We start from the raw sequence: 20,221 nt of genomic DNA on the forward strand, positions 1-20,221 counted from the left end.
CAGGTATTTTGCACATTTAACAGGCATGCTACAGTGTATGGGGCACTTCAGGCTCAGGAAAGAAGAGAAAGTCTGATTGTGAAGCCTGAGAGATCAGACAGTTCTGCAGGGAGAGCCCAGAATTCTGTGCTTCCTCCAGAGGGGGAGGATGCAAGTGTGCAGCTCATCACAGACATGGTCTGGACATCTGCTCCTGCTGCTGGATTAACTGAACAGCACTGTACTGGCTCCTGCTCTTCTCACTGTAGCTAAAAATGACTTTCAAACACAGCTTGAGATAGAAAAGTCAATCACTGCCCTACGGCTGGGAAAGAACAAGACAGGGAGAACACCACAGCCTGATTTTCAGAGATGCTGCAGCAATTCAGCTGTCACGAAGGTCAGTGGGAAATACAGGGCTTGTGCCCAAGGAAAAGCTAACTGCAGCAAAGACCCAAGTTTGGAATTGTACATCACTTACAAAAAGTAGTTCCTCTATGACTCTTCCACAACCACAAGCTAATTACCAAGCAGAAGAGCTAAACTCAAGCCTTGCCAACAGGTTTGGGACCAGGAAGCCAAGACTGGAACATATTTGTCCCTCCACAACGCCTCTCGCACATCAGAAGAGCTCCATGCTGGAGCCAGAGATACTCAATTCCCACGCTGACTCCAGTGGAGCAGAAACACCGAGCCACGTGGCGTGCGTTATGCAAAAAGCACAAGACTCTGTGTATTATTTAAAATGTTCTAGTCAGAGACTGTGCTTAACAACACTGTTTTCTTCACAACCATTCTGCTACACCACCACTTCCCATCTTTGTTTCCTAAAAGCATTTCCAACTGCATCAATCCCTTTTGCTCTGCTGCAATCTCAGATCCTGCTATATCACTGCTATCGCATTAAGAATACACTTATCTCACACCACCTGGGGATATTGTATTAAAAATAAAAATCTCTTTAGAAATCATCCTCCTTCTGCACAAACAAAATATTATCTCAGAGGTGAATGGAAATGCCGTCCCAGTGATGCAACCATTATGCAATTAGTGTGATGTAACAGAAGGCCAAATAGAGAAAAGCATCTGCTTCCAGAACACAGGAGAAATTCAAGGAGTGTTTGGGGCTTTCAGCACCATTCCTGGTCATGCTTTCGGAGGAAAATAACCAGGCAAAGCCTTCTCACCCCCTCCCTCCTAGCACAGCCTACAGGGCAGTTTCACCCTGCACACCAAGGCAAGGAAGAGCATATCAGGCCAGACAGCCCCTCTGCTCTGCAGGAGCAACCAGAGGAGACAATGGACATTTTGCTTTTCTAAGCACAGGTGACTGACTGATAAACTGCATGAACAGCACAGCACTGCCACTCTGGAAGGAGTGATGGCATTCAGATAGCCTGCCAGGGAAAAGGCTTTGCTTCCCAATCCCATGCATGGCAGACAAGCCATGGGTCAAAAATAAGTGTAGTTTTTACCATGCCAAACCACTGCTGGGAAGCTCGTGCTTGCCCCCAGGTTTGTCTGGGAGGTTTGCTCAGTGCCAGTGTACAGCCTGTGGCCAGCACAATGACAGGCTGCCGAGCCAGGGTCTGTGGTGGGCTCTGGCAGGAGCTGCCCGAGAGAGGAAAGCAAATGCATCAATCACCCGCGTGTGCACAACTTGTGCCTGCATGGCATTTCTGGGAATACTGCAATTTCAGCTCACTCAGGAAAATCCAGATAGTTTTCCTTATTCACAAACAGAATATGTAAAATATTTTTTGTTATTACAAAACAGGTGACAGAAGCTTTAATTGAATTATTAAGAAAAAGGTTTAAGTTGTAGTTTGAATTAACTCTGACCAACAGTCAGTATGTCTTCATGGGGAGGCAAACGAGCCCTGCTTAGGCTGACTCTGACCCAGACACAATCCAGTCTGAAACACAACAGCACGTTGGAAATAACTGACCATTTTTAGGGGTTATGGGGCCAGTGCCCCAGAGCCCAGCAGGTGTGCTCTGTGATGCAAGTACAGCTGCAGGCGCAGGCTGGGAGGTGTCTGCAAAGCCCTGCCGGGGTTGGAGCTCACTGCTGATGTCAGGACAGAGGTGGTACAGAAGAGGACAGCTTGTCAAACACAGGGAGACAGATGTGGCAAGTGAAAACTTACGAAAATGCAAAGTGAGGTGGAGGGGAGCGAGCAGCTGGAAGAAGTCCTGCAGAAGCACATCCCAGTCCTGCCACAGCCACAGCACACCTGTACATGCAAAGCTGGGAGCCATTCCTCCCCTCCAGGTGGCCTGGGTCCTCTCCCATCCAGCTGCCAATACTTCATCATGAGAGACAGGAGAAAGCTTTCATGGAAAGATGCAAAGGGAAAAGGAGCTAATACCCGAATCATTGCTCGCTGCTCATGATTCTCTGCTCTCGCCTGCAGCTCTGCTGCAGAAAACACGCTGGCCAAGTGGCATGCACCTTTGGCTTCTGCCAGGAACTCCCCATACAAGCTAAGCAAACACAAACATTTACAGGTTGATAGGTTTTCCTTATACCCTACAACAGACTGGCTGCAAGCAATGACTGAGACCATGCAGGAAGGAGGAGAGGTCAACTGCAATTTCGGTGCTTCATGGCAAGACAGAAGTACGAAGTGGCTGCTGCTGCTCCCCCAAGGGCTGTTGGTGGCCGGAGAGGTCCAGAGACCCCTCTGGTATAGCCCAGATTACATGACCACAGGTAGCACCAAATTAAGGGTCCTCACAGCAAAGCCTGCAGCTTTCCCATGTGCTCTCTGCTGCCTTCCCTTCAGCACGTAATGGGAGAGGGAGAAGGAGCAGCAGTGACCTGTTCCATGTGGGGCAGGGTCCCACCCCACTGTGCTGGCACCACGGCACTGTAATCACTCACACTGTATCCTAGGAAAACACCAAACATCTGGATGACTGCTGGCCTTGCAGCTTTCTGAGCTTTCTTTTACAAAGGGCTTTCCTTTCTGCATAGCTAATCCTCGCTATCCAGGTATTAAAAACAGAGTAACTCCCATGCTAATACTCGCTTTCAACAGAAATTATGTCTTTCTGTAAAAGCTTAAATTACAGGTTTACTGCCTCCAAGTATTAGAAGAGACCCAGAATTAAATCCTTCACTTTCAGAGTAAAACTAGGACCTACTGCAGGAAAAAGGTTGCTTGATGCAACAGGGCAATTTGTAGGAAGCAGCCTCTGGGTTCAGCGTGTCAGCCAGAAAGGCTCTCACAAGCAGAGATCATCCACAAAGCAGGGCAGCTATGTTCAAATAGTGTTTTCTGCATCAGTGGGAACCACAAAGCAAGAGGTTAGGATCACACACATGCTCACGCAAAGCCACCCTAGTCCTTAGCTGAGCACAGGTCAAGGGAGGATGAGAGACACAGGGCTGGACCTGATTTAAATTAAAAAAACCCAAAACACTGCAGAACTGACTCAGCTCTCAATATATCACTGAAAACATGGTTTTTATTTTAAAGAAGCCCTCCAACAGAGGACAGAGGCACGAAATCTGGTTTATAAACACAATTTATGAGGTCCAATGCAGTTACTGCTGTTGGCTTTTTGCTATGAAGACACATTACTCAGCGACATTTATTATCCTCTCCCTATTCTGCCATTAAGGTTCTGAGATGAAGAAGAACAAAATGCAAGATAACTAAGCTCTTTACAGGAGAAAAAACAGATCAAACATAATTCTCTGTGTCTTAAAAAGAATTGGAAATGTCTAGACAGAAGACAGACAGAATTGGTCTCAAATGTATTAATTTCAATAGAAGCTGAAGCCCCGTATTACAGGGAAGAGACTGAGGTTTGCTCCTCCTCCAAAAACTTTCCACAGCATTACCTTACTCTCTCTCTGTGACTCTGACATCCTCTATCCCGCCTGTGATATTTATATCCCATAGCAGGGGACTGTAATCTGGGTCACCAACAGCCTGGACAGACACCAACAGCCTCAGCAAAAGCTGCTGGAAACACAAGCAAGCACTGCAGAGTCTCAGCTCTGCAACTCTGGGGAACTGGCTCTTACTGGGGGAGAAAGAGAGGAATGGGAAAGGTTTTCAAGTGCAAGCAGAGCCACTGTGAGGCCATGAGTGTTTGGGATGCTCTTTCCTTCCAGCACAGGACTACAGGGATCACGGAGCTCCCTCTATTTAACATACAACCTCAATGAGCAAGTTTGCATAAGCCACCCACCCCAGGGGCTCCTGGCTCTAAGTACTGATAAATTATTGCAGGCTGACAGAAAGTACCTCTGTCATTCAGACTGGTGATATGACAGAGGAAAGGCAAAAAAGTCACAGCCAAACGGCCCACTTAGGCACCATCAAAGACCTGCCCACCCAGACACAGAGCTGAGGAATAAAATTTTCCCATCTCAGCAATCCCATGGAATTTCATGAGAAAACAAGTAAGAGAGAGAGGCCTACTTGGACACCCAGAACAAAATTAGCAGTGCAGAAATCCCACCATGAACCAAAACCCCTTTCCCTGGTGGACGTTCTCTCAAAATCAGTCTGGTCAGCCCCAAAGTTTCCAGTTCAATAACGCCAGTATTTCCCACTGGCAAGCCTTCCCCCAAGAAACTCTTTTCCATTCCCACCTTACCTGACATGCATTATAGAGGAGCTGATGCTCAAATTTCTTGATCCCCAAAATGTTCTGGAACATCTCGTAGAGCTGCTCCTTGCTGAGGATGAGCTCCGAGGCAGCGCTCGCCGTCATCCTGGCCTGCTGCTTCCGAGGATCCTCTTCCCCACGGTAAATAGCATCAAACTTTGCCATCCAAGAGCTCAGGACCGTCTCCTTGCTCAGGCCATCAATTTCTGGCAGGCTGCGCACTCTCTTCTCGATGTGCTTCTTGAAGACCTCCCGGGAGTCATTTGCTGAGCACCCTCCACTCTGCACCATCCTGGCAACGCGGTCACTTTTCAGGAATACCTGCAAAAAAAGGGTGACCAGATTGCGTCAGTTAAAAAAAAAATAAATCCCCTTTAAGTACCATAAAATGTGGTTTCACTGCTGAGAAGCTGCTTATTGGCTGCCAGGGTACTTTCCAACTCCTCACTCAACCACCACATGTTGCCAGATCAACCGAGGCTCCAGCTGCACTTTGGGAAGTGTAATGAAATCAGGCGAAGCTTCTGCTTTGCATCCACTAAAATGAAACATTTTGATGCAATTAGGACTGGATGTGATGCTGTGGTCGCAACTCACCAGATACATAAATGCCCTTTGGGAAAGCAGGATTATATTTTTTTCTCTCAAATGTTTTAATAAAGAAGTTCTTGCACAACTACGTTTACCTAAACAAGTTCTGCCCTGTTAGAGGGAGCAGAGTCATCCTACTCAAGCCAACAGCCCTGCACTGCATTTACCCTGGTAGCCAGGTCCCTGGGAAACCTCTGACTGTGCAAGGACCAACTTATATCTTAATTCTACTACACCAGAGGAGATCTTTGCAGACTGTCCTGCTGTCACAGGAATGGCACTGTAATAATTAATTTAATGTTGCCTTCAGGTAAATAACATGTGTCCCCTCACTTCTCCCTTTTCCAACCTGGGCAACCAGTATAGCAAGAGTTAAAACACCCCAGGAAAGGACAAGGACAAATGCACTGATCTTGACAAACCAAGGGGAAAACACCAAGGCAGTTCAGATCACTAGAAGGTGTCATGGCCATAGTGGACGAGCCCAAATCTTTTCCTGCTCCACCTCTGTGGAAGCACAGGACAGTTCAGCACAGCTTGAGACTGCCTGGGAAGGCTTTGCAGAGGTGGAGGGCACTGAAAGCAGAAGGGAGGGAGAGAGGGAGAAGGCATTTGATAAAAATGTTCTTCCCATTGAAAAAGTAGCAGAAGGGTCAAAATGTAACAGACTCCCACAGACCAGGAGATGTCCTGGGAGCAACGCAGAGCTGAAGGGTGAGAGGGGTAAGAGAAATTGTGTTGGTTCTTCTGTCCCAAGGCCTGAACACAGGAAAGCAATCGATGGCCAGTAAGAAAACTTTTGTTTTATTAATAATGCTGAGAACTGATGAATGCAGCAGCCGGCAAAGAAGCTGTACCGGCACAGGGGTGTATCTGTCAGCTCTCAATAATTAAAGAGCTTGTGGATGACCTAAGGACACAATAGATTTATTTTTTTTATACCACTCAGCAACATGGCACTCCAAGTTCCCAGATGCTTTATAGCACAGGCATCTGTCAGCAGTAGTAGTGGGTTTTGCTCAAGGACCAGCCCAAAAATGCTGATGAGGAAGAGCCAGGCTGTTTCCTTCCAATATCACCGTGCTGGGGAGCACTCCCTGCAGACCAGACAGGCAGGATGCCACCAACAGACTCTTCAGTGCATGCTGAAATGACACCCAGCATGCACTTTGTTTCCTTGCAGAGCTTAAACAGGAGTGATGACATCCCAGGTGTGTGTGCAGGTGCTTTCAAGTAATAGGTGAGAGCTATCAAGAGCTAAGCTCCTGTTGCAGCTGAGGAAATCAGCAGCACGCTGACTGGAGGAAATGGTGGGAGGTCACAGTGAACAGCTCCACTGCAATATCCTGGGCTCCCATGTCCCCTCATCTGCTCCAGGAGCCTGGGCCTCACCCTGTGTGACAGTGCTAATGACTTCCCACACCTGCCAGCACCAGTGGCTGTTGTCATCCCACGGTCCTCACCCACACCAGAGGGACGATGGCACTGCAAGCAGTAGGATCTGGCTCCCTGTATCCCCTCAGCCCTGATTTATCCTTCCTGGGTGTGGAGCAGCAGCCAGCAGATGAAAGGATGGCTGCAGCTGGCACAGAGGAGATAGGCATGGGGGGAGTGCCAGTCAGATACAAAGCAGAAGAAAAAGATCATGAAATAGGAAGATAAAAAAAGATAAAAAATGTGTTTCATCCTGCAGAGCAAGCTGCTCTCTTTAGAAAATACCAGGTGAATCGCCTGGCTGTAGGACTACCCAGTAGGGCTGCCAGGAGTCAAGAATAGCTGGAAAAAAATCCTAGTGTGGGTGCACATACCAACACATGCAGAAGAGAACTGACCTCTGGGAGCTGGGTCAGGCAATTCCTGCCATGTCCATAGAATAGCCTCCCACGTCATGTGTGGCTCTGTCTCTGTCTGCCCACAGCAGAGTGGAAATGGGTCTAATGAAGCATTTCCATAATACCCACAGAAGCAACTGCTGCAGAACGTGCTGGTTGATAGACAAAGCTTTACTCGTTAGAAGTAAAAGGACCTGAGAAAAGCTCCCCTGGAGTGTGTTGGAGTGTGCTGGGCCTGTCTCACACACACACAATCTGCAGCATTCCTGCAGGCACAGCGGTGCTTTGCAGAGCAGCAGCAGATCACTCAATTTTTTAATTTGATAGTAGCCTGTGAACTAGTCTAAGACTGACAGCACACACTTAAGCCCTGACAGCAGAATTAACAGCAGAATGAGGTCATGCAAACATACTCAGGGCAACAGGAAATGAATTTCTGACTTGCAATGTCACCTTTATGTCTTTCTCCAGAAAAAAACTCCAGTCATTCCCTAGGTAATGAACTTATTCTGCACTGTTGGTAAGTGGACCCCTTAGAAACACCATCCATGTCCTGCACAGAGATGGCCAGTTTCAGCTGAGAAAGAACAAAGAAGTGTAAATATTTTCCAAGCCATCACACAGCTTTATAAGTCAGAACCTAAAGGCTGATTTTGAGATAGTGCCTATGCAAGAGACAGTTAATTGCACAAAACTGAGATCTGCAGGAGCTGAGATCAACAGGATCTGTTGCGATTGTGTCTTGGATCAACCAAGGGGAGCACCTCTCTGCAGAGAAGGGAGGGAGAACACCCTCAGCAGGGAACACTGCTCAGGCACTGAGAGGGGCAGAGGTTTTCAGCAGTGAGACTTTGCCTTGTACCACTGCAGCTGCTGCCGAGGAACAGCCACACAGCCAAGCTCCAGCTGCACACAAGCTGAAAGCACACGGCCGTAAGTTAAAGGAGACCAACAGCTAAAAAGAAGAAAAAAGTAGTTGTGCTAAAGAACACAGAGGGATGCATTACACTTCATGTGGCCTGTTTTAAGCAAGACAGCCAGTGCAGGGTTCAGTTAAATTGCATACATGGGTTTGCACACATCTAGTGCTGGTCAACTGCTCTTTTAAAGTTTGATCACTTGGGGCAATTATGCAGCACAGAACTTCTGGAGCTGATCAGGACACACTTTCGGCCAGACAAACCAATGAAACAGAGACGGACTTTGCCTGTTTTTAAGCAGTTTCCCTTTCCTGCCCAATAGTCTTATCTGAACACATTATGCTGCTCTTGCATCCTAAAACACAGCTCACGCCATCTTGAAAACTTTCTTTGAGAGCATCTGTTCACTGAAGCTGTGATGATCCATTGGCAATTTCTTTTCTGATAAAAGATGTAAATGACTCTCAGCTTCCTTCCTGTACAGAAAATGATGGAGCAGTAACTATTAGGCTGGTTTAACAGAGTTAATCCACAGATAATTTTTGCTTTCCTTACACAGAAGCAGCTGCTGTCATTTCTTATAGAGTAAAAATTCTCTTCAGTTCTAGTATCAGATTTTGGTCCCCTCTTAGATCCCACTTCCCAAGAAATATTTTATGTAGGCAATTCAAAATCTTCACCTGTTATGACAGAATAGCTCTAGGGAGAAAGAGAAATGGTTTGCAGAAAGGCTAGCAAAAAAACCCCACAAGCGACACTCCTCACACAAATCACAAGCACCGATTTCCTTCAAAAACAGAAGCTCTTTCCTTCTGAGAAGAGATATAAAAGGCAGCATTATGGGCTGCATACAAAGAGGTGCAAAAAGACAGACATGCATAATTATTCTTTTGCACAATTATGAATGATGCTTCACGTTCTTTGGTATCATCTAGTTTTGTAGATGCACATCCTCCTCCCTCCCCCTTTGCTTTACAGCACTTGTCATGCCAAGGAGAAAAGACACGACTCTTGCTGAAAATCCCAAAGTCAATTAGAACACAATGCAAGAGCTTCTGCAAGAACTGAATGTGCTGCCCAGATTTCTCCTGGTATTTTTCACGGGGAGCATGTGACATCGATTTTATATTGTGCCATATTCACTGCTTTAGAGTACACTGTTTAAAAGTATCAGGAAGATATTTTTCAGCTTAAAGGAAGGGTGGTCTTCCCTATAATCAAAGCTACAGGATACACCATGATGTAGGGTTTGCCACGGTTGCTCCGTGGTTTATGTTCAAACTCTGAACCTCCCAAATCTTGTGATGTACCAGACATCAGACAGAAGATACCTTGCACTTGTCTTAGCTTTGTGCTGCTTGAAAATGGACAATCTATTATATCAGAATTCAACCACATCTGTGAATAGGGATAAGAACAGGGTTCTGTACGAATATTACATTGTCTCTCCTTACCTCATAGTAGCTCTGGACAGCATTTATAAATGCTTCATCTGCCACAATCTGGGTTTCTCCATTGAGAAAGGCCTGGAAACGATCTTTGATCGTCTGGAGCTGCTGCTTGCTTATCTGTAAAACATGCCAAAAGGATAAAATTAGTCAAAAAAGGTTTATGTATGAGAAAAAACCACTAATTGTTCTGCAGGATCTTTTTGGGGTGCTTATGATGAGTATTTCTGCTCTCCTTTGAGGACAGCAGCCACACGCGGATACAAACACACATGCATTTTGCACCCTGGTAAGTTCATTTAGGCATCATGAGCACCTGAAGTCACCCTGAACATCATTTCTAAACAACTCTGCCACCACAAAACGCACACAAGACTTTCACAACTTCAGGCATACCCAATTCACAAGCAAACTGCTGTGTGTGTGCTTGGAAGAGCCTGTTTCGGGGCAGCCCCTTCCCCACTCAGCTTCCCCTGCCCTTCAGAAGCTGAGGTTTCATTCAGAACAGGAAGCCTTGTGAGCTGGCTGCTGAAGGTGGCACTCATCAGCACCCTGGGGCCTTGGTTCTTCCTTGCTTGTTGTTTTTTTTTTGTCCTTGCTTATTTCTTTCTTTTGGCTTGTCACATATAAAACACCAGTCAGGAGCAGTGGTGAAAGAATTTAATGTCAAAAAAATCACGTGAGGAGGGCAAACCTGTTGTCCTTATCCTAGCAAGGACTTTGCTGTCTCTTTGCTGCTCAAAACAGTTTCTGTCCATCATACAGCTGGTATAACTTACAAGACAGTTCTAATTTTGTCACAATGACATCAATAGGAAGTTTACAAGGGTTTATTCCAGCCTTATAAGAAAACATGCCATTACTTTCCCAATTTATCTGTCAGTTGAAAAACAGGCATAGCTAAACCCCCACCTCTGCAGCTTACAGAGCAAAGTCACAGCAGGTGCATAAGTCATGTACCAAAAATGCCAGCCTAACATCTTAAAATGCAGATAACACTCATGAAGGGCTGCAGGGATTTAAATGTAGCTGTGCCTGGTTTACCATGGGGCTACTTCAAGTTTGAGGATTAGGCAGAAGGAAGCAAACAAGATGTATATATGGCAACTACAAACTTAAAGGAAAAAGAGGGCAGTAAGAATTAGGACTAGAGACCAAAAGGTCTAGAGAAGAGTGCCTTTTCCTCACTCGTATGCAAGCAGAAGAAACCAGCCCATTAGAATGGAAGAGAAAGATAAAATTAATGGCTCTAAGTGTCTAAATGGCTTTGAATAAAGTATCAAAAACTGCAGAGATTCAAACAACTAGGGCATAATGAAGCCTGGTAAACACAGCTAGTGATAAAAAGCAGGAGCGGGACCACTTGGAAAATGCAATGATAAATATCACTACATCTACACAATGTGCTATGCGGGACTGTGGTAACGAACATCATGAATACTGGTAATTAATTCTGGAACACCATGCTGAGAGGGGTTAGTGAGCAATAGCAATTTGATGTGATAATCTGGGATTAGTTTATCCTGGTGCTTATGGAGAGGTGTTCATCAAAGTGACATAAAGTGAGACTCAATATGCTCTGCTTCAGAAAACATGGAACAGCCTTCACCACCCCTGTGGGTGCCGGAAAGACGAGTCATTCCCACCCCCAAAACCACAGCCCAGACTTCAGAGGGTCTGACACATGCAACAAGGCTCAGCATCACAGGGCTGGAGTAAGGACTGTCCCCTAACCTGATCCAGCTAAGCCTTTGGCAATATGCCCAGTGGAAAAGCACTGCCAAAAGCTCATGGTTTTCAGGCTGGCGGGATCTGATGTTTGGCCCTAAGAGTCTATCTGCCATATCAGGCACCTAAGCCCCTTTGTGGTGTTTGCCAACAGCACCCTAGATATCCCGAGCCCTTGGGCAACAGGCACAATATGAGACATAAAGCAGGCTCCAAACTATCTGAGCTGATGGAATTGAAAAGAAAACTGGGTCAGCAATAAGAGGAGCCAGAGACAATGCAGTGATCAAGTGGGAGACACCTGTGGGAAGGCGCTAGGTCTGTTTTTATTAAGCATTTAATTATCTGGAAGAAGAGAAAAGCAAGATGTTAATTAAATGTATTGATGATTTTGTATTAGCAAACATTGTGAATGTCAGGCAGAAATGACAGGGCAACAGAGGCCATAAGAAACCAAGGAAAGAAAGAGGAAAACTACAGGTGACCTTGAAATCAGGGTGCTGAGGTGCAAGGAAAGACATACTAAGAGCACAGATACTCTCAGCCAAGAGGTTTTTCATTTGGGATTTTAACAACATGCATGGCATATTTACTTTTTTTTTTTGTGCCCAGGTTTTTTCTTAGGACAACCTCCAGAAGTCCTTGCTTGTTCAATTACTATAATGCTATCTAGCAGCAGTATTTTATGCTCCTTCCTCAGTATTGAATGGGCTACCTTCAAAACAAATGATGCTCCTTGAAATTCCTAGAAATTCCCAATACACAGCTCACACGCAAGCCCCTGGGGGCTGTGGAAATGAATCATCAGATTTGTCTCTACTGGAGTGGCAGTTGCCTCCTCCTCAGCCAAGCTCTATGCCAGTATTTTCCCTATCCAGGGAAAAGGAGATCCTCTCTGATCACATCAGGCTGCAGCACAGTCCAGTCCTCAGCTAATGGGACCTTCAGTCTCCCATCCCATCAGACCATGAAACAGCACTGGTGTATTGATCTGTGTCTGTGTCATTGATATGGATGTTACCAGGGAGGCAGTCAATCAATCTGAGCCAAAATCAAACTGCATTCATATCAAATTTAGCTTCTGCAGCACAGCACATGCCAGGTGCAGAAAGGCAGCACCAGAAGGGAGGAGACCAGACCTGCAGGTCAGTGAAATGTGCCCCAACGTGCTCCACCTCCCATTTTATGCCTCCTCCCTTCCCTGTCAGGCACCACAGGCATTGCTGCCGAATCCCAGCAACACTCCTGGGGCAGCCAGGAGATAGCATCTCCCAGCAGAGGCTGAAGCAGGACAGGGGAGAAGCCTCAGCCCCAGCATCACACTCCAGAGCCTTGAGGCAGGGCCAAGCGATGCCACTGATCCAGCCACAGGCTTAAAAAAACCACGTGCCCTGAACACTCAACTGGAAGCTTAAGTGCTTTAAACGCAGGGGTGTTATTTTATCTCTCGCTATTAGAGGCAGCAATGATCAGCTAGAAATCCATATAAAGCAAGCCAACAGCTTCTGCAGATACAGTAAGGCCACTAAGGGGTCAATACAAACCACTTCTCAGTTACCTGCCATAGTGTGCTCACAAATAGCAGAAAACAACAGAATTACTTCTCCTTGGGAGCACATCAGTACAACATCACAGCCATTGCACCAGCTGTGCCAGGAGGTGAAACCTTGTTAGGCTGCAAGCCCAGCAGGTGTGAGGATGGTGGGGGCAGAGCCTCGCTGCCCCTCATGCAAACACAAATCCAGATGCCACCGCACAGGAGAGGAGAGCTGGGAGTAAGCAGGAACACTGTGGTGGATGGAAGAGGTTTATTCAATTCACCTTCCGTCACTTTTCCAAACCTCTCTGACTTCCCCACAACTGCTTTCCACGTGTGACAGCCATTAAAGAACTAACAGTCATTTCTGCATTCAATAGGGACCACAGAACACAGTGACTCTGGACCCAAGTGAACTCCCAAGTTAATACTGCAGTTTGCTTATGCAGCAAAGTGTTTCCCAGCCTTTACCTGCCTAAAGCATGGCAGTATTTAGTTGCCAGATATACACATGTATATTAACAAATGTAATCAACTGAGGCAGTACTGATGAACTCCTGGCACACATATCAGGCATGGAGCTTTGGGCTGGCATCCCCAGTGGACTGCATGGCTTTTTATAAGAAGCTTGGCAGATGTCTTCTTCATTACGGACTAAAGTGCAGAGAAGAGCTCACCAGTGACTAGGTCTGCGCACTCAAATGATTCCTGCCTTCTTGCTCTAACTTTTTTTAAGAGAAAACATATGCCCAGCACAATCTAGTGACTCAAAAACTGACTGGAGAACCACTGGTCACAACCAAGTCACAGAGGCAACTGACTGAATTCGCTTGATGCAGATCTCAGCAAACGGCACACCAGCCTCCTCAGCACAAATGAGCCAGCAGCTTCCTTACTCCATGTTATTTTCACACACACTCAACCTGACTCGGAGCCAAACCCAAACCTGAATGCATGGAAACACGCCACCTTCTCCAGAGTTGTCCCAGCCAGCGAACAGCTGGCACATCTCTGCGCATTATCTCCAGCCTTCTTCGCCTATACCAGAGAAGCACAAGCATTGCAAAGAGGAAATGTTTGCCACAGAAAAGTTCCCTGAAAGAAGTTATACACTCACTAATCCACCCTCTCTCCAGAATGCTTTGCTGAGTCTGAACATGCAGGAATAAATACAGCACTGAGATGGGCCCAGAGGCTGTGGCATCTCCAGTCTTGCAAATTTCCACAACCTGAACTGCATGAAAATTATTTGTTTTGGGAGGGAGCCCTGATTTGAGCAAGGAAATTGAGCCAGAGACCTCCAGAAGTCCCTTGCATTATGCTATGGCAGTACTATATCCAACAGATTTGGAAGGAGAAACCATTGTAGATTGCTGAATTTGTCAGTGGTAGGCTGCAGAATAACCCATCCACAGCTGTACAGGTACTCAGATCAGCTAATAAAGGCATGCCCATCATTGTGACAACTGCTGGAATTGCAGATCCGGATGCTACAGAAGGAGGTCAAGTGAAAGGTACCCCTGCAGTAGAGAAGTGACCCCCTGTACAGCCACACTTGAACACCTCTGATCGAGGACTGTGAGTTTCGATGCACTCATGTCTCATGGTGCCCTTGCACCCTGTGCATCCCACTGGAAGGGTCTGTCCTGCAGCCAGGATGTGAGGATCTACTGCAACACTGCACGCTGGTCCCTGATGGCTCAGCCCATCAGCATCACCCATGTCTTGAAGGAATCACTTCAGCAGGTGACTACAGGTCACCTACTTCCCAGGGGAAGCACCTCTGCCTTTAATCCAGAGAGCCCAGGAGCAGACAACCAAGAGCAGCACTGAGCTTTCTCTTTGGGGCACCTGCTGCTCAGGGACCACTGCAGGAAGGAAAGAAGGAATATTTAACTAGTCACTGTGCTGTTGCTCTGGGTTTGGTTTCGTAACATCTAATAAATATTTTATTACTCCTCAGCATCAGGTGATTTAGGAAAAAGCTAAACCAACCGAATGAGCATCCCTCATCATTGCTGCTTGCACAGTCAGAAAATCACACACGACAGGGACGATGTGGAAGGAACGATGTGGAGGTGTGGAGGGGCCAGAGCAGCTGAGCTCTGGCCTTGGGAGAGAGGCCAGAGACCCCAGCAACAGGCATGAGGCTAGAAAAATCCCTGTCAGGTTATTTTGCACTGGGAAAATGCATCAGGTTTTCCCTGTGATGATGTTGCTATCCCCCCTGCAAGAGAGAGGACCACAGCAGGGGTGACTCACACCCCCAGCTTTTAACTACAAACTCTCCTGGGCACACGTGGCTGCTCTGCAAACAGCTGAACGCTGCCAGCTTTTCAGTGCTCACATCCCCAACCAGCATTAACTGCCAGTCCTGGGCAACTCTCCCCAGCCACCAAAGAAAAAGTCACACCTCCGGCCACCAGCCCAGTAACACTCTCTCCTCTCTCAGAAGAGATGCCCAGTTGATTTGTTGCAGAGAAAATGACTGTGCCATTATCGTGCCTGGGTTTACACTCACAGGGCAGCCAAGGGCACACACAACCCCTTCTGCTGCCTGCAGCAGCTCCTGTCCTGCCTGCTCAGCCCAACTGCAGTGTTGGGGATGGGTCAGAGCAATGAGGATCCTTCAGGAGCAACACTCCTACAGAGCCACCTGCCCTGTGCTCAGAGATAAGGCTGAATTTGGGCACAAATAATGCAGACAGCTCCTGGGTCCCTACTCACTAGCCTACCACTGATTTGGAGGTCAGAGACTGAACCGACCTTTCACTCAGACAGCCCGAGAATACAAGAATAATGTTTCCTGACCTAAGGGCAAACATTTGCATCAGCAACATGATCAAAGGGGTGAGAAAAACCACCAGAGCTGCCTGCAGAGGAAGGAAGGACCTTCCTCAGCCCAGCCACAGAGCTACCACCCAGCTGTGCTCCACCCCAGCACCAGCTCCAGTCTCTGCCAGGACCTCTCACTACTTCTGTTATTATAAGCAAATTCCAGCAGCTTTCAGCATGACCAGTGAGTGTTAAATGATTTTGGCACTTGCTGGAACATTTCTTCTTTAAAGAGGCTCAAGTATTGCTGGGTAAGTAATGGGAAGGTAAAACACCAATCCCTTTGGTTAAGCCAGCGGCAAGCACAGAGGCTCTAGATCAAGCAGAGCAGATCTGCTCTTCCCACTGTCCCAGACTACATCCAGTAGCAGATTTATCGAAGAGACAAAGCACAGGCTCCAAGTCGCTCTCTCTGAAATACGTGAATGTGCTTTTTTATCCTCTGAAACGCTGAGTATATTTCTTTTCTATGATTCACTCTGCCAGCTAGGCACACTTCTTTGACCTACATGAAAGACCTAAAATGTTATTAAGGCTGCTCCTACTTTCTGAAATGCTGCGATGCACAGTGCTAAAAAAGGAAAGCAAAGCCAGGATTTGGGACTGGGCCTTGCCATGATGACTTTCCCCTTGTGCTTTCCAAGCTACACATTCCTCTTGCAACCTGCCACCACAGGGCAAGCCTAGATGTAGACATATCAAAAGACACCTTGCCATTGCCTGCTTCACTTGATACCTCTGTACCAGGTGTGTCCATCTAACGCTCACATACCAACCCGGCTTCTCCCCGCTGCAAAGGGTCCTCTTTTCCATTAGTATAATAAAATCACAGAATGGTTTGGGTTGGAAGGGACCTTAAAGATCATCTAGTTCTAACCCCTCTGCTATGGGCAGGGATACCTTCCACTAGACTAGGTTGCTCTGCTGTGGTTCCAATCAGGAACTTCTGTTTCTGTCTACAAGTTCCCTTGTGCTGTGTGTCTCTCTCCTCCCGGCTGATCCCTCCTCTGCAGCTGATGTGCAAGTGAGTAACCCCAAGATGGAGCCACCTGACAAGAACACAGAAAACCTGGAACTTCTCCCAACTTTGATCTTATTTTACCTAAGCAAGCCATTAGCAAAGTGAATTTTTCAACAGATCCAACAGACTAAGCCAGCCCTGCTGGGTATCTTTCTGTGTATGATCAAACAGATACAGGCCCCTATTTTTTTCCCTGATTAATAAAAATATGACTTTGATCTCAGAAGAATAGAGAAGCCAGCACAAAACAGAAGCAAGAAATAGCAATGATGAAATACTAGGCCAGTGACTGAGGATGGGCTGAGGGGTGATTCCTGCTCTAAGAAACCTCACTGGTGACTTCTGCTGTGCCAGAAACCTCGCCTGGTGAGCTCTGCTGAGTAAAACACATCATTGTGATGTGGCAGCTTTAGCAGAAAGCCCAGTGTCATTCTGCCTGTGGTAAAAGTGCAGCTGCTCTGTTAATAAAACAGAAAAAACAAACCCATAAAAATACCAGCAGAAATACAACCAGGAAATAAAACCAGGAGACAGATAGAATGGAGGCTGTCTAGGATGGGCAGGAGTGACAAGCAAAGCCTTCCAACACTGGGTGCCCCTCTGGGTGCCCTAAAGGCAGGAAACAAATTCCTTTACTCCCCTGAGGTCTCCTCCAGGCTGGACTCTGCAGCTGGATTCTCTCCTCCTCCTCTCTCCAGCCCTTCTTTTCTCCCTCCCAGTGCCAACCCCTGTCTAATTAACCTCAAGTCTTCAGGGCCACTAGCACAATCCCTTACACAGCATCCTCCAGCAAACCCTGCTAGCAAGGGCCTGGCCAGAAGGGCAGGTTGAGACACGTTTGCTATGACTGGCATAGGAACTCTGTTGTAAATGCAACAGAAATTGCTTGGCTTGCCCTTTTACTTCAACAGTGCAGTACCTGTGGTACGTACAGTCCATTGCTGCTCTGAGACCTCAGAAAACACTTAACCCGGGAAAAAGGATCAAAGGAAGATTCTCCTTTTCCTCTGGGGCTGTACAGGCAGTCTTGGAAAATAACATTTTCACCCTTCTCTTTTTCTCTTGGATGGAAAACAACACATGGTCTGTTCAAGCCTGTGAGTGTTGATGTGACACAGCTACTGAGACACTACCTTGCACACTGTCATGCTGCAAGACCACAGTGTGCTGCAGTGGAAGGGAATGGTGGGGAGCTGGAGAACATCACAGGTCCTTTTGCTTGACACACCCATGTGGTATCCTTTGGAAAAGTTAGGATCAGGCTGGGCTATGAACCTAGTAGAATTCATATTTATTTCAGAATATTCTGAGGACAACTTCCAGAACTTGGATGTTCACAGCCTGACAGACAAGGAAAGTAAAAAAGTCAGTCTGGAGTATGGATGCTGCACATTTATTGCCTAGTGGCTGCAAAGCCCAAAGTCTTCTGCTCTGTCACCAAGACAGGCATGTAAAATCTCTCATTCAATCATCTGCAATAGATAGTTGATACTGTATTCATTTAATAATAAAAACATTTTGTGCAAAGTTTCCTACAAGTGCTACAAAGGAGCATTCCCAAACAATGCCCAGGTACCCAAAAGAAAGAATTGTATATAAGTCAATGGTTTTACACTGCTCATCAATATAGTGAGAGTCCCCTTGATGAGGGACACCCTGCCAGCCCCTCCTGAGGGGCAATTAACAGCACAGGACCTCTTCCCACCATCCAGGCCAGTGTTATTTGGACAGTTTAGCACTCTGAAGATAAGTAACCCATATTGCTGCTGATACTACCCGAGAGTCTCCATTCTTGGACTAATTTAGAGGCTGGGAAAGGCCTGATATATCCTATGTTTGGAGATCCCAGGCACAGCCTAAAGTCAGCTAAATATCCATAAACTAACTGATCCACAAATGTGAGTGAGGGACAGGGTGGGAACACAAACTGGTCTATGCTGGTGGGTCCCCCACAGAGGAGGCAGTGTCCCAGGACCCAGGCAAGTCCTCGCTCTCCAACAGCCCAGTCATCTGATTCCTTTGTGCTGCATCTCCTGCTTGTGAGGGAGAATAAGAGCACTTCACTTCTCTCCAGAAGTGGCTACACACATGAAAAGATTGAGAGGACTGAGAGCACCTCACAGACTCAGATGGTGGGTATCCAAGAAGAAAAGCAAGCTACTTTGAGAGACACTTCTAAATAACTATTTGAACTATTTCCATTTCTGTGTTCCTACTCCAGGCAGACATTACATAGTACAGAAGCTAATCATCCTTCCTGGTTAATGTATACAGCGGCTCATGCTGACTTGAAAACACTGAACGACGAGAGCTAAAGATCTCCTACCAACACTTCAGATGTCCAAACAAGAAACCCAGTCTTGTCTCTACCTCTTTTTTTTTTTTTTAAAGTAGCACATGCACCATCACTGGAGTTATTTTTGCACCATTTTCATTATCAAACTCTGCCTCTCCTCCATGTCACAAGCTATTTTAAAAACAGTTCTTACTGAGCTAAAGTGGCAGACGAATGGAGGCTCAAGGACTCCTGGTGTGTCCCAGCCTCTGTGAAAGCACTAGTTTCAGCCTGGCAAAGCCAGCAGGGGAGGGAATATCTTTGATGGGAACGAACAAGATAGCAAGAAGTGGAGGAAGCTTCCAGGCAGACCAGGCTGAAACGGTGAGCCCTGCCATGGGCACCCTGCACACATCTGTTGCCACTCCCCAAGAGCTGGGGACACCACCAGCCCCCAAACCAGAGGGCTGCTGTCTAAATCAACGTGAAACTGGGCTAGTGGAGAGGAAGGGGAAGCAGATACAGGTCTGAGCAGTATTTCTTTTCCAAAGAAAGCACATTTTCAAAGCAGCCCATCAAGAGACACGACCTATTACACACCAGGGCTCTGACTAAGTACAACCTGTCGTGTTTGAAATCTTCCCTTATTCTGTGCATACGCCATGATTTCCAGGAAACAAACAAAAAGAAAGAAAACACTCCAAATTTTAAGAAAATCTGTTTAAGAGCCAAACGCATCTCTGATCCAGTAAAAGAGAAGCTGTCTCTTTCAGATAGCACTTGAAAAAGGTTCAATCAATCAGTCAAGCCAGAACAGAGTTTGTTTCTAGATAGAAAAATGAGAAAAGGTGTGAAAGTGTAGTGCACCTCCTCCTCCTCCTCACATTTCCTGCTAAAGTGAGTAATCTCAGATTTTACAAGGGCATGTTGTTTGGAGCTGGAAGAAAAAGTTTGGTAAAAGGTAGTTTGTTCTGAGGCAACAAACTACTGCAAGAAAACAGAGCATTTCAACTTTCCATGCCGACTGCCAGGCAGCAAGACGGGAATACACATTTGCAGAGTGGCTGGTATGTACCTGGAACAGCTGAGAACATCTGCCTGCTCCTTCAAAGACATCAGGGAACATCACCTGCAATAACATCATTCCATTGGAGGGGATTTACTATTGCTTATTTTAAGGAAAGGCACTGTTAAAACTATCCAATTTTTTTCCCACAGCCCTAGTCTTCAGACATAGTTTACATCAGGAGGTTGAAAAAGAGGGGCAAAACTTGCAAATGACCTGAGGCATCACCCAGAGTGGATGAGACTTCGATGGGGACATTCCCTCAGGAGTATATTTGCTCAAGCAAGTCCACAGATTTCCAGGCTTGGAGCACATTCACTTGGCAGGGCAGGCTGGAGGAAGCAGTGACCTTTTCTCAGC

The 20,221-nt window shown here is 46.6% G+C and overlaps 1 protein-coding gene across 2 annotated transcripts in view; it reads right to left on the reverse strand.

Annotated features, from left to right (window-relative positions):
• Positions 1-20,221, reverse strand: part of CADPS (calcium dependent secretion activator) — a 211,882-nt gene that overhangs the window by 161,303 nt on the left and 30,358 nt on the right. For both annotated transcript variants that reach the window (XM_017826840.1, XM_017826841.1), the window contains exons 2-3: positions 9,406-9,519; positions 4,597-4,929 (exon numbers count right to left, since the gene is read on the reverse strand). In XM_017826840.1, the coding sequence (XP_017682329.1) occupies positions 4,597-4,929; positions 9,406-9,519 (447 nt within the window). The remainder of the gene's footprint in view (positions 1-4,596; positions 4,930-9,405; positions 9,520-20,221) is intronic.

The sequence above is a fragment of the Lepidothrix coronata genome, unplaced genomic scaffold, assembly GCF_001604755.1.
Source record: "Lepidothrix coronata isolate B3197 unplaced genomic scaffold, Lepidothrix_coronata-1.0 Scaffold131, whole genome shotgun sequence".
NCBI classification, from domain to species: domain Eukaryota; kingdom Metazoa; phylum Chordata; class Aves; order Passeriformes; family Pipridae; genus Lepidothrix; species Lepidothrix coronata.